At 42.3% G+C, this 22,770-nt stretch overlaps 1 protein-coding gene across 1 annotated transcript in view; it reads left to right on the forward strand.

Moving 5' to 3' along the window:
- LOC126161627 (dehydrogenase/reductase SDR family member 11-like) overlaps positions 1 to 22,770 on the forward strand; it is a 65,954-nt gene that overhangs the window by 37,506 nt on the left and 5,678 nt on the right. The window contains exons 3-5 of the mRNA XM_049917586.1: positions 877 to 1,006; positions 12,941 to 13,070; positions 15,695 to 15,838. Coding sequence (XP_049773543.1) covers positions 877 to 1,006; positions 12,941 to 13,070; positions 15,695 to 15,838 — 404 coding nt within the window. The remainder of the gene's footprint in view (positions 1 to 876; positions 1,007 to 12,940; positions 13,071 to 15,694; positions 15,839 to 22,770) is intronic.

Consider the following 22,770-nt stretch of genomic DNA (forward strand, 5'->3'; position numbering starts at 1 on the left):
CCTGGACAGCTGTTGCACCGTAATTTTGGCAGTAACGCCACGAGTGGGCAGCAGCCACGTGAAACGGGTGAAGGCATCAACGACAACCAGTATGTACCTGTTTCCTCTTGTAGTACGGGGCAGAGGGCCGATGTAATTGATAAAAGTCCGGTCCAAGGGGTACTCTTCCCTACCTGACTGTAACAACCCCTTGCTCGGACCCGCATCCGGTTTGGCATGCCTACATCGAACACAGTCCCCTACAAATTGCCTAATGTCCCGGTAGAGCTTGGGCCAAAACATACTTTCACGAACGCGGTTCAGAGTTTTATAGAATCCTAAATGTCCCCCAACGGCTGAATTGTGAAAGTACCTAAGCACCATGTCAATTAGCTCCTGAGGGACACATACCTCAAACTGATCCTGATCTTCCTGTCTACAGAGAAGCCCCTTTCGAGACAACCTCTTCATCAGCCAATTGTTGCCTGATGGGTCCCCAGCGCGGATCTTGGGCCTGTTTGGGGGCTAGGTCACAGAATAGCCCAGGACTTTCAGACAGAAGAAAATTGGTCTCAAGGCTAGGTTCTACTGATTCCTCATCTTCCGGGGAATGGCCTGAAAATATGTGACTTAGAGCATCGGCTACTTCGTTCTCACTCCCTCTAATATGAACAATGAAACTTCAACACGAGCACGACACGTACCATGTCTCCTTTTAACTTATGTTCTTGATAGAGTTCTTTTTTAAGCATAAATCTCCGTATTATCATCTGTAAAGTGTGAGACGTACTTTTATAAACTGCTTCTTGCTCTGAAATTGTTGCTCCAAACTGTGATTTAAATAATGTGACCATATTTAGAAAAGTGACTGATGTTCAACTGTGTTGACTTGTACAGCCGGTAAAACAGAACACTGGAGACAGATGTTTGAGGTGAACGAGCTTGGCCTGGCCATCTGTAGCAGGGAGGCGGTCCAGGACATGATGAGGAGGGGTGTCGACGACGGCTTCATCATCCACATCAGCAGGTAGGAGCCAGCACTGACGTGACCAGGCTCGTAAAGGCGACAAAACACGCACACACACACACACACACACACACACACACACACACGTAAGCAGGTAGGTGCCAGCGCTTAGATGATGAGGCTCCTAAAGGCGACCGCCCCCCCCTCCCCCCCCCCCCCCACCCACACGCACACACACTTTCACGTCAGCAGGTAGAGGCCAGGACTTTGATGAGGCCCCTACAAGCGTCCACACACACACACACACACACACACACATGTTCAAACTTCTGTGAATAATTTGGTAAGTAGATGCTGCAGTAGTGACTGTAGTGGGACTAATTCTAGTAGTGATTCATCTGTCACACAAGCAGTACTTCACATCCTTGTTGACATTTAGGTATATACTACTTTTCTTCTTTTAGTGACAGCCATCGTAGACCCTAAATTTCCCAAAATTCTTGGTAACCAAAAATCAAATGCTTACTGACATAAAGAGTTCGCAACCTCGATACTGATGATGAACGTTGCGACACTCTTTGTTCTCATACGACGTCAGTATACATTTGTACATAAAGTGTGGGTGTCAATGGTACGTTATGATATTTCACACAAGAAAGAAGTTCTATTTCGACCTAGCTGTGTTTATTGATACCAAATTTAAATACTTTCGATTTCAGTCCCAAGTGGTTCGAACTTCAGGCTTCTTACACGGATGCAAGACCTGATCTAAATCTGCAAAATATGTCGTCTCTTGACACAGAGCAGAACAAAATTTATTAATAGGTCAACATAAGTACTAAGACTCCTTACTCATACCGACTGACACATTCGAAATATTGCGGATTTAGATTGAAAATTGTATACTTGTCAAGTGCTTGAAGTTGCAGTTATTAAAAGAAAGATATTTTGACAACTAAGTGTTATTTCGTTTCTTTTTCTGTAAAATATTGCTAAACACTGTTGGTTGGGTTTCTGCTTCAGACCTAAAAACTGTAGCAAAGGCACTTTTTATTTCTTGTGAATACTCACTTGAGCTGTATTAATTTTACAAATGAGACTGCACAGGTCACCCTGCGTTTATGCGTTTTATGGGCTGATAGCTTCTTGTCTGCATAGCCGTCGTAGGAATATCTTTAACTGAAGAGTAATTACTTTTGTGTACTCTTTCCGAGAATATCGGTAGTAGATATATGGTCCTAATTCTGTATGTCACACACCAAGGATGCATGATACAACGGAAAACGTACGTATATGTCCGTTAATTGGTTTAAAATAGTGTTAGTCGATCTGTTCGTACTAATTATTAAATCTTTCTGAATATCGCTGTTGATTAGTGTCTGAGTGGGAGTGGGAATTTTTCATCCTATGGTAGAAACGCTAGTGACAACATGTGTTACTTTGGAACCAGGGCAGATGCCTGACATCAACCATTTTACTCTGTAATTCTCTTTAACACTTGCTGAATGATGCTGACACTAATAAAAAGTATCAAAATACCTACTGACAAGAGTATGATTCCGAATACTAACTTTTGATCCACGGTTATAGAATGTTACAGTCGACTATTAACGCTCTAAAACTGTTACGGATGAAATTAAAAGCGCAGTGTACACATAACGCATCGGCACCTTTCATACAACTTACAAGAAAAATGTGACCTGCACTATTTAATTACAGTTGCTAAAAATCTACCTGCTGAACAGAGTTTTACGATATTTCTCGATAATACTGAGTTCTTATGGGAACGATCAATAAAGGTCGGGCACATACGAGAGCTGCAGAAAGAATAATGGGAAAGTTTTCTCAACTATTTTGTTAAATAACTAGCTTAACGTCCACTGCTTCGCTTGCACAGACTGTGTGGTATGCACAGAGGGTTTTTCTTTTTCATTAATCGTATTTATAAGTTACTCACAAATTTTAAAACCTTCTAAACTTTTCACGTCAATTAAAGCCATAGAAGAATGGTTTTTTTTCCGATTTTACTTTCTCCCAAAAAGCGATTCTCGTAGCTGGAGTCCAACGTTTTTGTTAGTCATGACTTTTGCGTTCTTGCGGTGATATTTCAATAAAAACTTTCGTCCTCTAACACATATTTTTTATACCTAATCGAGAAGTGAAGTAACAGTTTTCATAAAACTATATTCAAATTTTTTTTAAGTGACGAAATATTTTCTTAAAAATTTTCATCCACTATTTCACACTTTATGGGACTGGATTTTCAAAATCCGTGAAACATGTGGTTATTATTACTAACAGAGGACCCAAATACAAATTTTTGCAGATTTAGGTTTGAAAATGCTTTCATAATTAAATAATATCTTAAAATTTTCATCCCCAATTTAATCTCTTTAGGGGACCGAATTTCCAAAACCACTGAAGGATGTTTCCTTTTTTTTTGCTTCTAAGCGAGAAGTCAGTTACCAATTTTCATAGATGTAGCTTTAAAATGCGTTAGTAATTCTTTAACAGTGCCTAATTTTTTAAAAAAATCACATACTATTTTACCCCGTTGGTGATAAAATTTCCAATAAGTATGGAACACAATTTTTTTATTTATGACTGAGAAGTCAAACTCTAATTTTCGTAGCTCTAGCTTCAAAATTGTCTTAATAGGTACATGTTTCCATAAAGCCTTTTATCGCCTATTTCATCCCATCAGGAGTGAAATTTCGATCAATCCCTTCTTAAACGATTCGTACAGTATAAGAACAATAGCCTCTCCAAATTTCAAGATTCTGGACGATGATGACTCATGAATCAGTCTGGCTGTATTTCACCATGTTAGGGGTTGAATTTCTAAAACCACTGAAACAAGTACTTTTTCATTTTAAACTGAGAAAACAGACACTAATTTTCAAAGATTTAGCTTTAAAAATGCCATAACAATGAAATATTTTCATGAAACGTTTCAGTCCCTGTTTCATCCACTTAGGGTTTGAATTTCCAAAAGCAGTGAAATGTGTGTTTTTTATTTCTAATAGAAGCGTCAAATACAAATTTTCACAGATTTATTTTCCAAAAAAGATTCAATTATGAAATATTTCCATAAAAAATTTCGTCCCCTATTTCCCCCCGTTATCGGCTGAATTTCCAAAAACAGTAAAACGATTTCTTTTATTTCTAGCTGAGAAGACAAATTCAAATTTTCATAGATTTGGCTTTAAAAAATGGTTTCATATTGAAATTTTCTCATAAAGCATTTCATCCCCTATTTCACCCCCTTAGACATTGAATTTACACAAAAAACTGAAACACGTGTTTTTTATTTGCAATCGAGAAGTCAAGTACCAGTTGACATATATGTAACTTTAAAAAACTTGAGTAGTTCTGTAATAATGATTTATTTTCAAATAATACTTCGAACCACTAATTCACCTCCATAGGGGCTAAATTTACAAAAATGCTGACAGATGTATTTCTTTGTTTCTGTCCGAGAAACCAAATACCAATTTTAATAGGTCTAGCTTCGAAATTGCCTTAGTAGCGAGATTTTTTTAAAAAACCTTTCTTTCTCTACCAGCTCTTAGGGATGGAATCCTTTCTTAAAGGGCGCCTAAAGTATAAGATTAACAGCTTCTGCGAATGTCAAGTTTCTGTCCTTAGTGATTTGGGCTGGGCGATGAGTAGTCACTGATTGAGTGAGTGAGCCAGTCAGCCTTTTGTATATTATAGAGATCTAGTTTGTCTAAATGACAAATGTAGTTGGAATGACGTTTTTCTTGTTCGAAGTTGCTATCCTCGAATAATCCTTGAGGAACGACTACCGCCCAAAGCTGTTTCGCGATGTGCCAAATGTGTAGAGGTCGGAGGGGCAAGATATGGGCTGTACAGAGAATGCGGGATAGCGAATAGTGCGTTTTCGTGTACGCCAGAATATTTTTTGCCCAAGTCATGTGCATTGGTGTGGTATCCATGAGATCCGCAAAAGCGCAGTGGACAACGGCACTCAGGTTGATGCCGTGTTCCTTGATTTCAGTAAGGCATTTGACACCGTCCCGCATTGCCGTTTAACGGGAAAAAAACGAGCTTACGGAGTATCGGAGCAGGCCTGCGTTTGTTTTCCAGACTTCCTTGCAGATAGAACTCAACACGTCGCTCTTACTGGAACTACACTCCTGGAAATGGAAAAAAAGTACACATTGACACCGGTGTGTCAGACCCACCATACTTGCTCCGGACACTGCGAGAGGGCTGTACAAGCAATGATCACACGCACGGCACAGCGGACACACCAGGAACCGCGGTGTTGGCCGTCGAATGGCGCTAGCTGCGCAGCATTTGTGCACCGCCGCCGTCAGTGTCAGCCAGTTTGCCGTGGCATACGGAGCTCCATCGCAGTCTTTAACACTGGTAGCATGCCGCGACAGCGTGGACGTGAACCGTATGTGCAGTTGACGGACTTTGAGCGAGGGCGTATAGTGGGCATGCGGGAGGCCGGGTGGACGTACCGCCGAATTGCTCAACACGTGGGGCGTGAGGTCTCCACAGTACATCGATGTTGTCGCCAGTGGTCGGCGGAAGGTGCACGTGCCCGTCGACCTGGGACCGGACCGCAGCGACGCACGGATGCACGCCAAGACCGTAGGATCCTACGCAGTGCCGTAGGGGACCGCACCGCCACTTCCCAGCAAATTAGGGACACTGTTGCTCCTGGGGTATCGGCGAGGACCATTCGCAACCGTCTCCATGAAGCTGGGCTACGGTCCCGCACACCGTTAGGCCGTCTCCCGCTCACGCCCCAACATTGTGCAGCCCGCCTCCAGTGGTGTCGCGACAGGCGTGAATGGAGGGACGAATGGAGACGTGTCGTCTTCAGCGATGAGAGTCGCTTCTGCCTTGGTGCCAATGATGGTCGTATGCGTGTTTGGCGCCGTGCAGGTGAGCGCCACAATCAGGACTGCATACGACCGAGGCACACAGGGCCAACACCCGGCATCATGGTGTGGGGAGCGATCTCCTACACTGGCCGTACACCACTGGTGATCGTCGAGGGGACACTGAATAGTGCACGGTACATCCAAACCGTCATCGAACCCATCGTTCTACCATTCCTAGACCGGCAAGGGAACTTGCTGTTCCAACAGGACAATGCACGTCCGCATGTATCCCGTGCCACCCAACGTGCTCTAGAAGGTGTAAGTCAACTACCCTGGCCAGCAAGATCTCCGGATCTGTCCCCCATTGAGCATGTTTGGGACTGGATGAAGCGTCGTCTCACGCGGTCTGCACGTCCAGCACGAACGCTGGTCCAACTGAGGCGCCAGGTGGAAATGGCATGGCAAGCCGTTCCACAGGACTACATCCAGCATCTCTACGATCGTCTCCATGGGAGAATAGCAGCCTGCATTGCTGCGAAAGGTGGATATACACTGTACTAGTGCCGACATTGTGCATGCTCTGTTGCCTGTGTCTATGTGCCTGTGGTTCTGTCAGTGTGATCATGTGATGTATCTGACCACAGGAATGTGTCAATAAAGTTTCCCCTTCCTGGGACAATGAATTTACGGTGTTCTTATTTCAATTTCCAGGAGTGTAAATCGACAGATGTAAAGGTAATATCCGAAGTACCACAGAGAAGTCTGATAGGACCCTTGCTGTTCACAATATACATAAATGATCTAGTAGAAGCGTCGGATGCTCTTTAAAGCTATTCGCAAATGATGCAGCTGTTTATACCGAAGTAGCAACGCCAGAAGATAATAAGAATTTGCAGAACGACCTGCAGAGAAGTGATGAATGGTGTAGACTCTGGCAGTTGACCCTGAACGTAAATAAATGTGACATGTTGCGTATACATAGGAAAAGAAATCTATTACTGTACAGCTACGCTACTGATGACAAACAGCTGGAGACAACGTCTGCCGTAAAATATCAAGGCGTAACTATCCAGAACGACCTTAAGTGGATTGACCACATAAAACAGATAGTCGGGAAAGCAGACACCAGACTCAGATTCATCGGAAGAATCTTAAGGAAATGTAACTCATATACGAAATACGTGGCTTATAAGGCGCTTGTTCGCCCGATTCTTGAATATTGTGCATCTATCTGGGATCCCTATCAGATAGGATTGATAGAGGAAAAACAGAAGATGCAACGAAGAATGGCGCATTTCGTCACGGGATCGTTTAGCTGGCGAGAACGCGTTACGGAGATGTTAAACAAACTCCACTGGCAGACGTTACAAGAGAGGCATTGTGCATCACGGAGAGATTTACTACTGGAATTGCGGTACAAACACTTTTCAGGAGGAGTCAGACAACATAGTGCTTCCGCCCACATACATCTCGCGTATTGACCACGAGGAGAAAATTCAAGAAATTAGTGCCAGTACAGAGGCTTTCCGAGGCTTTCCGACAACCATTCTTCTCACGTACTATTGGCGAGTGGAACAGGGTTGGAAGGATCAGATAGTGGTACCGAAAGTACCCTCGGCCACACACTATTAGGAGGCTTGCGGAGTATGATGTAGATGTAGATGTACAAAGATAATTTTGGAGCAGTTCGTGCGCCCTTTCCTCGTGATAGCACCTCCAAGCTTCTTAAGTGTCTGAGTTTATCACTGGCTGTCGATGATATAGCGGATTCCACAATATCTTCGACAATGACGACGATTACGTTACAAAAATTAGTTACCACAACTTTGTGTACTGATCGCTGGAATAACATTTTACGACGAGTAGACCTGCTGTCTTTTCCTGTGTTTATTCTTCGTTTCCAGAAAATAAAAATACCCTGTTCGACACTTGCTAAGGAAGAAATGTCAGTTGCTACGGAACAACCAATCAATGGTAGTGAAAGGAAACGTTGACGTGTTAAATGCAGCGAAGCCTATGTACGAACGCTCTGTATGCATTCGACAGTTCATGCAGTATGGTGTGTGACGAATGTTTTTGTGGAAACAATTAGTGTGAGTGTCTGTGATATGGCAACACATCTGCAGGACATCGTTTGATTACTTACGATCGTGAACAGACAGTTGGACAACTCGAAGCCGGTCAAAGTTTCGCTACAGCAATGGGTGTGTTCAAAAGGCGTCATTCCGCGGTTAAACAACTGGCCAAGTGCGAGAAAGATTTGAACACTGTGGGTTCCGTACAAACTTAGTTATGTATATGGACAGTCCACCAATTCTGTGAATCGAGAATCTCGACCAATTTTGCCTGTTATCGACATTGATACTGACGAGATATCGGTTCCAGGAATTCCAAGATTTTCGAGAATATTTTAATTTCAATAATATAAATGTGTCCTAAAGTCTTGCAGTACGCAGACGATCATTATTAAAGTAATCAGTTGTTCTCCATTCAGGCTGATAGCGTCGCAACGATAAAAGTCAGACATCAGGCAAGGAATGACTTAATTGCTCATATGACGCATTGCGTAATTTATCCATGGTCGGATATCCAGGAGCGATTACTGGCCGTAGATATAGAGTTTCATGTCGCAGAAAAAAATATTCGCAGACTAGTCAGAAATCGTAAAAAATGAACAAGGCCCCAGGAACCGATAGGATCCTTTTCAGTTTACATAAACATTTTACAGCTGGGTCAGCCCCTCTTTTAAGCAAATATAACGTAAATCTCTGGACCCAATAACTCTGACCAGTGACTGATAGCGTCCCATATCAGTGACATCCATGTGCTGCAGAATTTGAGAATATATTTAGCACATTATTGTGTTTCAGCGATAGAAGTTACAAGGTTATATTTCAGAGTATGAACTTTATTTCGATGCCTTAACCACCTATGAAATTTTTGATCATTTGTCTTAAAAAATAAGAGAAATAACAGTCTTCCCTCTTTTTCTTTTTCTTTGGGCCTCACTATTAGAATGTTGTATCATTCTGGTACCATGATTTCTGTTGTACGTCATTTACGACTTTATTTTGGTTGTTAAGTGCATTACGTTGTCATTCCTATAAAGGGAAATATTTCGTATACTTTTGGCCTTTTAAATTAGTCGGGAGTAGTCAGTTTTGTGACGCAATGATCACCCGTCATAAGCGCGCTGTCGTTTTCACATTTCGACATTTGTAAATTGAACCTATATTTTTAACGATGTCTAATAGTAATTATTATTATTATTATTATTATTACTGGCAGCTAACTCTAAATATAGATAAATGTAAATTAATGCAGATGAATAGGAAAAAAAATCCGTAATGTTTGAATACTCCATTAGTAGTGAAGCGCTTGACACAGTCACGCCGATTAAATATTTGGGCGTAACATTGCAGAGCGATATGAAGTGGGACAAGCATGTAATTAATGGCAGTTGTAGGGAAGGCGGGTAGTCGTCTTCGGTTCAATGGTAGAATTTTGGGAAGATGTGGTTCATCTGTAAAGGAGACCGCTTATAAAACACTAATACGAACTGTTCTTGAGTACTGCTCGAGCTTTTGGGATCCCTATCAGGTCGGGTTGAGGGAGGACATAGAAGCAATTCAGAGGCGGGCTGCTAGATTTGTTACTGGTAGGTTTGATCATCACGCGAGTGTTGCGGAAATGCTTCAGGAACTCGGGTGGGAGTCTCTAGAGGAAAGGAGGCGTTCTATTCGTGAATCGCTACTGAGGAAATTTAGAGAACCAGCATTTGAGGCTGACTGCAGTACAATTTCACTGCCGCCAACTTACATTTCGCAAAAAGACCACAAAGAAAAGATAAGAGAGATTAGGGCTCGTACAGATGCATATAGGCAGTCATTTTTCCCTCGTTCTGTTTGGGAGTGGAACAGGAAGAGAAGATGCTAGTTGTGGTACGAGGTACCCTCCGACACGCACCGTATGGTGGATCGCGGAGTATGTATGTAGATGTAGATTATTACCGTACAGGCTATTTCTTTGCATTGAAAACAATGACACAGTCTTATGTCACCAACGACGACTACTGGTCCTGTAGCAAAACCCGCAAGATTAAAGAAATAATCTCTTATAAATTCATTTTATACTACAAAAATAGTGTAAGGTTCAACGCCTTCCTCCCAATTCTCATAACTGTACGTTTTCTTTTCTCGTTGCCGTTGTGATTTGTCTTCCCTTGGTCAGCATTGTACTTTCTTCTTTAAATTTAAAATCACAAAAATCCTCACTGGAGATAGAGGATACATTACGGTTCTGAAATGAAACGTTATGAGGTATCTAGAACAGAATGGCTTCCCCTATTCTAATCGGCGTGAGCCGGCCACTGTGGCCGAGTGGTTCTAGGCGCTTCAGTCCGGAACCGCGCTGCTGCTACGGTCGCAGGTTCGAATCCTGCCTCGAGCATGCATGTGTGTGATGTCCTTAGTTTAGCTAGGTTTAAGTAGTTCTAAGTCTAGGGGTCTGATGACCTCAGATGTTAAGTCCATAGTGTTTAGAGCCATTTGAACCATTTTTTAATCGGCATGGACTTCCGAACATCGGTCATGAGAACCCAACTCGCGCTTTTCTCACATCACATCGCGAAAACCAAGGATTGGACCAACGAGACGGATGCAACTTTTATTGTCTTCTGGAAAGCATTTCACTTTGCATCACACCAGCACTTATTACAGAAAGGTCGGCAATATGGAGTATCAAACAATATATGTGAATGGATTAAGAATTGTTTGGTGAGGAGGTTCAAACATGTGGATAGAGAGTCATCTACAGATGTAAAAGTAACTTCAGGTCTGCCCAGAGAAGTGTGTTAGGATCCTTGCTATTCGCGTTATTTATTGATGATCTGGCAGACATTACCGTAAACTCACACTTTCTGCAGATGAGGCAGTTTTCTGAAACGACTTACTACCTGAAAAGAAGCGGCAGAAATGTGCAGTAGGATACTGATAAGGTTTCATAGAGATGCCATGATTGGTTACTTGCTTTAAGTATTCAAAAATATAAAAGTGTGTACTTTACAAAATAAATAAACAAAATATCCTATGGGTACAATTACTATGAGTGACAGCTGGAAACAGTCGACTCATACAAATAACCAATGTTATTTATAATTCGTCTTGATTGCAAAAAATGTTTATCCACATGTCCGGTTTCGGTTCCTGTAGAACCATCTTCAGATCTGCATTTTCGTTTACAGGAGTAACCCGTCCATACACAGCAACCTTCGCATGCTGCGGTTATGCCATCGGACATCATGTCTGTTTTTGAAAAATCATACAAATACACTCCTGGAAATTGAAATAAGAACACCGTGAATTCATTGTCCCAGGAAGGGGAAACTTTATTGACACATTCTTGGGGTCAGATACATCACATGATCACACTGACAGAACCACAGGCACATAGACACAGGCAACAGAGCATGCACAATGTCGGCACTAGTACAGTGTATATCCACCTTTCGCAGCAATGCAGGCTGCTATTCTCCCATGGAGACGATCGTAGAGATGCTGGATGTAGTCCTGTGGAACGGCTTGCCATGCCATTTCCACCTGGCGCCTCAGTTGGACCAGCGTTCGTGCTGGACGTGCAGACCGCGTGAGACGACGCTTCATCCAGTCCCAAACATGCTCAATGGGGGACAGATCCGGAGATCTTGCTGGCCAGGGTAGTTGACTTACACCTTCTAGAGCACGTTGGGTGTCACGGGATACATGCGGACGTGCATTGTCCTGTTGGAACAGCAAGTTCCCTTGCCGGTCTAGGAATGGTAGAACGATGGGTTCGATGACGGTTTGGATGTACCGTGCACTATTCAGTGTCCCCTCGACGATCACCAGTGGTGTACGGTCAGTGTAGGAGATCGCTCCCCACACGATGATGCCGGGTGTTGGCCCTGTGTGCCTCGGTCGTATGCAGTCCTGATTGTGGCGCTCACCTGCACGGCGCCAAACACGCATACGACCATCATTGGCACCAAGGCAGAAGCGACTCTCATCGCTGAAGACGACACGTCTCCATTCGTCCCTCCATTCACGCCTGTCGCGACACCACTGGAGGCGGGCTGCACGATGTTGGGGCGTGAGCGGGACCGTAGCCCAGCTTCATGGAGACGGTTGCGAATGGTCCTCGCCGATACCCCAGGAGCAACAGTGTCCCTAATTTGCTGGGAAGTGGCGGTGCGGTCCCCTATGGCACTGCGTAGGATCCTACGGTCTTGGCGTGCATCCGTGCGTCGCTGCGGTCCGGTCCCAGGTCGACGGGCACGTGCACCTTCCGCCGACCACTGGCGACAACATCGATGTACTGTGGAGACCTCACGCCCCACGTGTTGAGCAATTCGGCGGTACGTCCACCCGGCCTCCCGCATGCCCACTATACGCCCTCGCTCAAAGTCCGTCAACTGCACATACGGTTCACGTCCACGCTGTCGCGGCATGCTACCAGTGTTAAAGACTGCGATGGAGCTCCGTATGCCACGGCAAACTGGCTGACACTGACGGCGGCGGTGCACAAATGCTGCGCAGCTAGCGCCATTCGACGGCCAACACCGCGGTTCCTGGTGTGTCCGCTGTGCCGTGCGTGTGATCATTGCTTGTACAGCCCTCTCGCAGTGTCCGGAGCAAGTATGGCGGGTCTGACACACCGGTGTCAATGTGTTCTTTTTTCCATTTCCAGGAGTGTATCTTGACGTAGGAATTTGTCGAGATATGAGAAGGAATGATCGCACAGGCTCAGTAGGAGATAAAGCAGGTGGCAGACTTCGGTTTCTTCCTAGGACGATGAAACGTCGGAACTGTTGGGCACGTGAAGACAGACACAGACTATCCCGCGAAAGACTAGCTACTAGATGTCAAGATCCACTGTTCAGGAGTCTAGGAATACACTAGCACCCCCGACGTATCTTTGTCATAGGTACTGAGAAGACAAGGCTAGATTAATTACAGCTCGTGTAGAGACAGTTTATTAGTCAATCTTGCAGTCCGCCTTTGCTCTGCCATTAATTTCACAGCATTTTATAGAATGGGAACTTGATACGGAGCAACCTGAGCTTCGGTAAAGCTTTATGAGTGACTTTCCTTTGCAGTACTGCGGCCCATATACCGATTTTCAATGATGGCCTCGGGATGCACTCAGCCAACAAAACAGCTGTGAGGATTATGGCTGAAGGACTCAGGAAGGACCTCGTCGCCAAAAAGAGCAACATTCGTGTTGGGGTAAGACAACATTTCTCGTCCTGTCAGTAACGTATACGTACCTAGAAATTCTTTGATTAATATGTTGTCACCGTGGTCTTCAGTCCGAAGACTGGTTCTGTGCAATTATCCACGCTAAGCTATCCTGAGCACTTCCCTGAACAACTACTGCAGCCAACATCCGTTTGAGGAAGAATGTTGAGGTAATGCTTTGTTCTACCTCTACAATTTTTACCAACATACACTTTCCTCCTTTATGTGTCTCAGTGTGTGTTCGAGGCGTCCTGTCACGGTTGGCGCGGCTCCTCCCGTCGGAGGCTCGAGTCCTCCCACGGGCATGGGTGTGTATGTGTTGTCCTTAGCATAAGTTAGTTTAAGTACTGTGTAAGCTTAGGGACCGATAACCTCGGCAGTTTGGTCCCATAAGATATTACCACGAATTTCCAAATTTTCCGATGTGCCCGATCAATAATTCCATTCTTTTAGTTAACCTGCGTCATGCATTTCATTTTTCTCCAGTTCGACTCGTTACCTCGTTATTAGTTATCCGAACCACCCCATTCAGTGTTCAACATTCTCCTGTACCACCACATTTCAAAAGCGTCTGTTCTCTTTTTGCAACTGCTGTTTAATATGCACGTATTGCTTCCATAAAAAGCCACATTCCAGACTAGTACCTACAGAAAATACTTCCTAACATTTTAATCTATATTAAATGCTAACAGATTTCTGTTTTTCGGAAATGCCCTCCTTACTATTGGCAGTCCGCATTTTGTATCTTCTCTACTTCGGCCATCGCCAGTCATTTTGATGCCCAAATAAAGCTCATCTACTGCTCTCAGTATCTCACTTCCTAATCCAATTTCTTCAGCATCGCCTGATATAATTCAACAACATTATATGTCATATATTGGAACAAATAAGCCCTCGGTCACAAATATTAAGTCAAAATTGACCTGGTTTCGACGCTACTATGAGCGTCGTCTTCAGAATTAGACTAACTGTTCTAAAACATATTAGGTATATAGTACATTAATAAAATTAAAGTTTGTACTGACTGGAAAAGATGCAGTACTTACAAGTCACATATTAAAAAATATCTAAGCCGGAAAGGCGACGTCATGAACAGTTGTGAGACGGCGAGCCGCTAAGGGCTGCTCGTACTGTGAACAAGGATTGCAACGAGACATTATATGTCCTTGTTCTCATTTCGCGTTTTCAAAATAATATCCATTTCGTTCACTGCTCTTCCAAGACTTCTGCTGTTTCTGACGGAATTACCATGTCATCGCCAAACGTCAAAGTTTTTATTTCTTCAACCTGAAGTTTCGTTTCATCTCTTTCATCGATTCTTTTTAACTTCTGCTTCCCTTTCATGTTCTTCGACTCCTATAACTGCAGTCTGGCTTCTGTACAAGTTGTAAATAACATTTTTCTCCTTGTATTTTATTCCCGTTACTCTTAGAGTTTCAAATAATGTAATCCAGTAAATAATGTCAAAATATTTGCCTATTTACTTGAATGCTATATATGCAACTTGTCTTTCTTCAGGCTGTCTTGTAGGACACGTCGTAAAGTCAGTATTGCCACGCGTGTTCCTCCACCTTTCCGGAATTCAAACTGATCTTCCACGAGGTTGGCGTCTACCAGGTTTTCCATTCTTCCGTAAATAATTTGGACTCGTGTTTTGCAACCATGACTTATCGAAATGATGGTTCGGTAATATTTGATACTGTCAGTTACTGCTTTCTTTGGCATTGGAATTAATATCCTACATTTGTGTAATTTATTGAGTTTTATTCTGGAATTCATAACCAATAAATTATGGTCGTAATCCACATACGCATCTAGTTTCGAAGTATGTGTCTTATCATTACAAAGCCTGTAATCTACAATTAAGTGATATATCGGCTGTAAAATAAGTTCCACCTTCATAATGAACACAATAACATAGTTTTGGTAACTGTAAGTTTTGCAAACAACGTTACGTATGAACAGGGACAAATATATTTTACAGTAATAGACAATTAGTAGAAAGCACATACGTAACAAAACTGTGTGCTGTATTGAGACTCAAAACCACATATTTGACATTCCCATGGGAGAGGCGACTTAAAGAGCCTCCATTTCAGACATAATTTTGTCAAAATCGCTAAGCGTAGGTATTACTCTGGTTTAGAAGAAAAGATTTCAGCTCAAGTATAAGTATGTTTAGCAAAAAAGTACTTTTCCTACGGTAGGTATAATAACAAATCATGCTGTCGTCCCGCGACTGAATTAGATTGGCTCGAATTTAAAAAAAATTATGGATACCATTCATTAAAAATTATTATTCTTACAGGATTAATAAATATGAAGATTAATTAATACCAACATCTTGTTGTATTCCTGTTGTCTTCCGCCGAGCCTCTTTATCCAGCGCATCTTCCTTGTCGGTGCTGCGATTTTCCGTTACTCCATTTATGTGGTCTGTCTAAGAACGTTGTGATCTTCCGCGCTTACGCTTGTAGAATTCTGTAACCATTAAAAATTGCAATATTTTTACAATACATAACAAAATTCCTTCGTATCCAAAATAGAATTACAAACATCACCTTATCATTGTACATGTATGGAACATTAAAAATTAATTCCTCTGTTTGCAGCAAATTTCTCCAGGGGTCGTGAAAACCAATGCGATGAACCAGTCTGAAAGGTGGGCACAAACGTTCAAGACAATGCCTTGCTTGGAAGCGGAAGATATAGCAAAGGCCGTGGTCTACATGCTTTCCCAGCCCCCAAGGGTTCAGGTGAGTTTTCTACTGTTACTGCGAATTACCTTATTTCAGATATGTTCGAAAATTTCCATTTGTTGTTGTTGTTGTTGTGGTCTTCAGTACTGAGACTGGTTTGATGCAGCTCTCCATGCTACTCTATCCTGTGCAAGCTTCTTCACCTCCCAGTACCTACTGCAACCTACATCCTTCTGAATCTGCTTAGTGCATTCATCTCTTGGTCTCTCTCTACGATTTTTACCCTCCACGCTGCCCTCCAATACTAAATTGGTGATCCCTTGATGCCTCAGAAGATGTCCTACCAACCGATCCCTTCTTCTGGTCAAGTTGTGCCACAAACTTCTCTTTTCCCCAATCCTATTCAATACTTCCTCATTAATTATGTGATCTACCCATCTAATCTTCAGCATTCTTCTGTAGCACCACATTTCGAAAGCTTCTATTCTCTTCTTGTCCAAACTATTTATCGTCCATGTTTCACTTCCATACATGGCTACACTCCACACAAATACTTTCAGAAATGACTTCCTGACCCTTAAATCTATACTCGATGTTAACAAATTTCTCTTCTTCAGAAACGCTTTCCTTGCCATTGCCAGTCTACATTTTATACCCTCTCTACTTCGACCATCATCAGTTATTTTGCTCCCCAAATAGCAAAACTCCTTTACTACTTTAAGTGTGTCATTTCCTAATCTAATTCCCTCAGCATCACCCGACTTAATTCGACTACATTCCATTATCCTCGTTTTGCTTTTGTTGATGTTCATCTTATATCCTCCTTTCTAAACACTGTCCATTCCGTTCAACTGGTCTTCCAAGTCCTTTGCTGTCTCCGACAGAATTACAATGTCATCGGCGAACCTCAAAGTTTCTATTTCTTCTCCATGGATTTTAATACTTACTCCGAACTTTTCTTTTGTTTCTTTTACTGCTTGCTCAATATACAGATTGAATAGCATCGGGGAGAGGCTACAACCCTGTCTTACTCCCTTCCCAACCACTGCTTCCCTTTCACATCCCTCGACTCTTATAACTGCCATCTGGTTTCTGTACAAATTGTAAATAGCCTTTCGCTCCCTGTATTTTACTCCTGCCACGTTTAGAATTTGAAAGAGAGTATTCCAGTCAACATCGTCAAAAGCTTTCTCTAAGTCTACAAATGCTATAAACGTAGGTTTGCCTTTCCTTATTCTTTCTTCTAAGATAAGTCGTAAGGTCAGTATTGCCTCACGCGTTCCAGTATTTCTACGGAATCCAAACTGATCTTCCTCAAGGTCGGCTTCTACCAGTTTTTCCATTCGTCTGTAAAGAATTCGTGTTAGTATTTTGCAGCTGTGGCTTATTAAACTGATTGTTCGGTAATTTTCACATCTGTCAACATCTGCTTTCTTTGGGATTGGAATTATTATATTCTTCTTGAAGTCTAATTTCCATTTAAATTTTTTTAATACTGGAGGTATGTGTAGGTTATATATTACTTATAAAAATGGTAATTATGGAGATGGTAGTCGTTCAATATTTACGCAAGCAGCAAACGAATTTCAGTGACCGGCAAGGGAAGTCGACAGTGATTTATTGACAACAGTGTGGGACAAGAGGACCCATTCTGTTGGTTGTCCTTCGCCGTCGTAACAGGGATATGGCTGCGTGCCATTGTCGCAGATTTGTGACCGCGGCGTTTTGAGACAGGCGAAATGAAATAGCAAGGACAAAAGAAAGAGGGGTGGGGGAAGATGACAATGGAGGGGGAATAAGGTAAAGTTGTGGATGAAGAAGAAGAAGAAGAAGAAGGAGAAGAATGGAATGGATTTGAAGTCACTATGGGGTGGTACAAAAATGTATGAAATGGAATCATCAAGAAATTTGGATATAACTGTGTTGAGCAATAGTTGACAAAGACCTAACTTTCCCTTGTGAGCAGACGCTTGTTTGTTATTTTCGGCTACTCTTTTTTTTACCAAGTGAGCCAACACAAGTGTAAATAGTACGTTTCGCATTTGTTGTTTTGTTTGACACAGATTTGCACTGATCAACGATGAAGCAAAGAAAAAGGAATCGAGTGATTATTGCAGCCATTGTGGGGGCTGTATTTTGTTCTATGCTTTGAAAACTTCCATGCAAAAGATGGATGTGTATCTCCTACTCCACTGTAAAAATTTTTTGATCTCAGCAAACAAATACAGAGGTGGAACAGCGATGAGGTTCAAACAAGAGAACGTGATAAACTCGACAGGTTGACGGAGTTGGAATAATGTCGAAGTTTGCCTTGGGTGCCAGTTACAGTAGTTGTCCTAGGCAGGAAGTTCGTAATGAGATATTACGGATATAGTTTGTCTGTCAACACATTCTGACACAACCGCTTGTGCTAGCAAGACAAGAGAAGACAAGGAGGGAGTATGGTTTCATATCTCAACGATCAGTTAAAACAGCAATAACTCGTCAATTAGCGAAATGGCAAATGCTTTCGGAGTTTTTCGTCGGATATTAGGCACAATATCTCCATTCTGCTGACTATAAGCGACGTAATTATTGAGCTGTAATGTACATGGACTTAAGAAATGCGAGGGTTGGAACTTTAATAGTGGCAACTATTTATTTACAGCTCTTACAAAATAGATAAGTGTTTCAAAGTTTTCAAAGTAGTCACCAGCGTTGTGTATAACCCGTTGCCAGCGATGTGGAAATCGTAGGACACTCTTAGCAGTGCCAGCAGTGACAGTTCGAGCGGCGCCGTCTATTGCCCGACGTATTTCTAGCAGTTATGAAGCGAATGCCGTGAAGAGTTTCCTTCAGTTTAAAAATCGAGTTGAACTCACGAGGGCCTAAGTCAGGGGAGTGCAGTAAGTGGTATAGCACTTAGCAGCCCAAATAGTCAGACAACTCAGTAAGAGTTTGCACTGTATGTGCTTGAGCATTGTCTTGCAAAATGATGGTCAGGTCCTGCAGAAAGTGTCACCACTTCTCTCTCTAAGCTGGTCGTAGGTTGTGTTCCAAAAACGAACAGCATAGAGACACTGAAATTGTACTTGCTATGTACCTTGTTATTTGCAATCAAATAGTAGAGACTACACTCCACAAAAATCATCTCATGGTGTGTATTAGAGAAAAATCGTGCAATCAATATCCTTACCCCCTTCAGTGTTCCGTTCGCGAATGCTGCGTTGCAACAACTACTGTCGATAAAACTTTTTATGAATTCTAATTTTTCTGATTTGTTCGTCGTGGTGAGCTGGGAGAAGTATATGGAGCTAATGTGTTGCATGACGGGTGGTCCATTGTTAGTGACTGGGCCAAATATCTCACGAAATAAGCACCAAACGAAAAAACTACAAAGAACGAAACTCGTCTAGCTTGACGGGGGGAAACCAGATGGCGCTATGGTTGGCCCGCTAGATGGCTCTGCCATAGGTCAAACGGATATCAACTGCGTTTTTTTTAAACAGGAACCCCCATTTTTAATACATATTCGTGAGGTACGTAAAGAAATATGAATGTTTTAGTTGGACCACTTTCTTCGCTTTGTGATAGATGGCGCTGTAATAGTCACAAACGTATAAGTACGTGCTATCACGTAACGTTCCGTCAGTGCGGACGGTATTTGCTCCGTGATACATTACCCGTGTTAAAATGGACCGTTTACGAATTGCGGAAAAGGTCGATATCGTGTTGATGTATAGCTATTGTGATCAAAATGCCCAACGGGCGTGTGCTATGTATGCTGCTCGGTATCCTGGACGACATCATCCAAGTGTCCAGACCGTTCGCCGAATAATTACGTTATTTAAGGAAACAGGAAGTGTTCAGCCACATGTGAAACGTCAACCACGACCTACAACAAATGATGATGCCCAAGTAGGTGTTTTAGCTGTTGTCGTAGCTAATCCGCACATCAGTAGCAGACAAATTGCGCGAGAATCGGGAATCTCAAAAACGTCGGTATTGAGAATGCTACATCAACATCGATTGCACCCGTACCACATTTCTATGCACCAGGAATTGCATGGCGACGACTTTGAAAGTCATGTACAGTTCTGCCACTGGGCACAAGAGAAATTACGGGACGATGACAGAGTTTTGTAAGCGTTCTGTTTAGCGACGAAGCGTCATACACCAACAGCGGTAAAGTAAACCGGCATAATACGCACTATTGGGCACGGAAAATCCACGATGGCTGCGACAAGTGGAACATCAGCGACCTTGGCGGGTTAATGTATGGTGCGGCATTACGGGAAGGATAATTGGCCCCCATATTATCGAGGGCAATCTAAATGATGCAATGTATGCTGATTTCCTACGTAATTTTCTACCGATGTTACTAAAAGATGTTTCACTGCATGACAGAATGGCGATGTACTTCCAACATGATGGATGTCCGGCACATAGCTCGCGTGCGGTTGAAGAGGTATTGAATAGCATATTTCACGACCGGTGGATTGGTCGTCGAAGCACCATACCATGGCCCGCACGTTCAACGGATCTGACGTTTCCGGATTTCTTTCAGTGGGGAAAGTTGAAGGATATTTGCCATCGTGATCCACTGACAACGCCTGACAACATGCGTCAGCGCATTGTCAATGCTTGTGCGAACGTTACGGAAGGCGAACTACTCGCTGTTGAGAGGAATGTCGTTACACGTATTGCCAAATGCATTGAGGTTGACGGACATAATTTTCAGCATTTATTATATTAATGTGGTATTTACGCTGTAACAGCATGCGTTCTCAGAAATGATAAGTTCATAAAGGTACATGTATCACATTGGAACAACCGAAATAAAATGTTCAAACATACCTCCGTTCTGTATTTTAATTTAAAAAACCTACCTCTTACCAACTGTTCGTCGAAAATTGTGAGCCATGTGTTTGTGCCTATTATAGCGCCATCTGTCACAAAAGCGAAAAAAGTGGTCCACCTAAAACATTCATATTTCTTTACGTACTACTCGAATATGTAATAAAAATGGGGGTTCCTATTTAAAGAAACGCATTTGATATCTGTTTGACCTATGGCAGTGGCATCTAGCGGGCCAACCATAGCGCCATCTGGTTTCCCCCTTCAAGCTAGACAAGCTTCGTTCTTTGTAGTTTTTTTTTCGTTTGACGCTTATTTTGTGAGATATTTGGCCTGGTCACGTTCAATGGACCACCCTGAATAACTCCTCTCTTACAGCGACTGACTCTGCAGTTTGTTCAGTATCTGTAACACTTACTAAGCGATCCCATGACAAAACGAACAAGTCTTCCTTGCTTCTCCTCTATCTGTTCTATTAATCCAACGTGGTAAGGCTCTCAGACAGGTGAAAAATACCAATGAATCTGTGTTACAAATGTTTTGTTATCCACCTTCGTGGATGGATCATATTTTCTTTAGATATAAAAGAACTTCCAAATCTTTAGATCCTATTCATCATACATAAATAAGCAAAAGACAATTCTGTGTAATTACTAAAGATAAAACAGCAGTAATGGTTATAGTGATCGAAATTTCTTGAGGGCTACATTTCACAGGTGTCTAGCAGGTCTTGTATAGCTCTAGCCTGTGCAGGAGCCTCGCCGCCTCTTGCAATGTTCCTGCTTCGGCGCTCGGGCACTGTGCAGATTAAATAAACGTCGTGGTACCCTAGCACTGTCCAGGTTCGCCTGTGGGGCCCATTGACACATGATACTTCACTTAAAGCCGCGTCACATTGTAGTGTAAAGCAGTTATTATACAATGATTTTCTTCTTTGGGCATGTCGTGGTTCGCAAGTGAGAAAAAATATGATGTTTTATTTGCTTTGAAGGCTGCAGTAAAAACAAATTTATGACTGATAACAATCTGTTGCACGAGATGTCGTAATATGGATAAGAATAGACTGTGTAACAATTTTCATGTGTATGGTACAGACCATCAGTAATTGCGCTACAGTCAGACCTTATGTTGGTCACACATTGTTACAATAGAGTTCGATGCCCCTATTTGAAAATAAACGCGACAAAACTGTCATGAGTTTATTTCCTACAACAAATGTTCGAAAATTAAAACCTTCGAGTGAAAAATTTTTATTGTCTAAAAACGTATGGCCGTTTTCCTTAAAGTCTTTCCAAAGCAGGATCAGAAACATTCCTTTGTACTTCGTCAATGAAAAAGTGTTATCAGTGTTACAGATTACGTAAAAAGAAGTTACGTTGTTCCTACTGTGGACAGAAAAAAACAACATGATTATATGAAAAAATTTTTCGCGTGCACTTTCATGAGACCAATATATCAATAATACTAATAAATTTCTTATAGTTATAAAGAAAAAAAATTTATTCTTAAGAATAAAAACATTTGCATCCTCTTGTATACATATCTTTGTGACAATAACGAGTCCTCGTTACCTATTCTCGGGATGACATAAAGTGTTTAGCTAATTATAATATGCATTTTGAATAAAATAAACTAATAAATTTACCCCAAAGTCTTAAGTAGTGAGACGTAACTGCTACGTTTGTTCTGTACGACTACGTACACAATGGTAGGGAGAGGTGGGTTACAGAGTGATGCAGTAACTGTCATCGTAGGAAAGCTGGACAGAAGCAGAAATTATAAGCGAGCAAGTTAACAGCAAATAGAAAGTTTACTTACATTGTGTTTCGCCAAGTATAGGAAGAATCATTACAAATAACGCAGCAAGAAATATCGTCTAACTCAGACAAAACCAACAAGAACGAGTCTGAAACTTTCTGGCAGATTAAAACTGTGTGCCGGACCGAGACTCGAACTCGAGACATTTGCATTTCGCGGGCAAGTGCTCTACCAACTGAGCTACCCAAGCACGACTCAGGCCCCGTCGTCACAGCTTTACTTTCGCCAGTACCTCGTCTCCTACCTTCCAAACTTTACAGAAGCTCTCCTGCGAACCATTCAGGACTAGCACTCTTGAAAGAAAGGATATTGCGGAGACATGGCTTAGCCACAGC

The sequence above is a fragment of the Schistocerca cancellata genome, chromosome 2 (genome assembly GCF_023864275.1).
Source record: "Schistocerca cancellata isolate TAMUIC-IGC-003103 chromosome 2, iqSchCanc2.1, whole genome shotgun sequence".
Classification (NCBI taxonomy): Eukaryota; Metazoa; Arthropoda; class Insecta; order Orthoptera; family Acrididae; genus Schistocerca; species Schistocerca cancellata.